The sequence below is a fragment of the Bison bison genome, unplaced genomic scaffold (genome assembly GCF_000754665.1).
Source record: "Bison bison bison isolate TAMUID 2011002044 unplaced genomic scaffold, Bison_UMD1.0 scf7180017863698, whole genome shotgun sequence".
Lineage (NCBI taxonomy): Eukaryota > Metazoa > Chordata > Mammalia > Artiodactyla > Bovidae > Bison > Bison bison.
In genome coordinates, this window is record NW_011494270.1 from 6,638 (window position 1) to 6,983 (window position 346).

The following is a 346-nucleotide window of genomic DNA, read 5'->3' on the forward strand; positions in this document are numbered from 1 at the left end:
ATTCAATTCTCTAACAGGTATATCCCCTTTGGTCAGTAATCCTACGGGACAGTTTGTGGTGAAAGACTTGGTGCAGTACAAGGACCATGCACGTGTTGCGATGCTTCAGTCAACCATGACACGCATTCACAATCATAAGATAAATAAAGAGTTATTAAAGGATGCACTGATAGCCTTTCCCAATGACCGAGCTGCAAGTATCCGGTCTGGAGAAGACCATGAAAATTTCAGGTAATGTGCTATTTAAAAACCTGAAATTTTGTAAGACACAATAACCAGCATGACATGCAGAGACCTTATCAGATCCTATGTAATAAATTAATGATGGTAATAATAATAGTAGTAA

At 38.2% G+C, this 346-nt stretch overlaps 1 protein-coding gene across 1 annotated transcript in view; it reads left to right on the forward strand.

Annotated features, from left to right (window-relative positions):
• Positions 1–17: 17 nt before the first annotated feature.
• Positions 18–346, forward strand: part of LOC104983932 (uncharacterized protein CXorf22-like) — a gene marked incomplete at both ends in the record, with an annotated part of 5,383 nt that continues 5,054 nt past the window's right edge. Inside the window, one exon of the mRNA XM_010833475.1 lies at positions 18–231. Coding sequence (XP_010831777.1) covers positions 18–231 — 214 coding nt within the window. The remainder of the gene's footprint in view (positions 232–346) is intronic.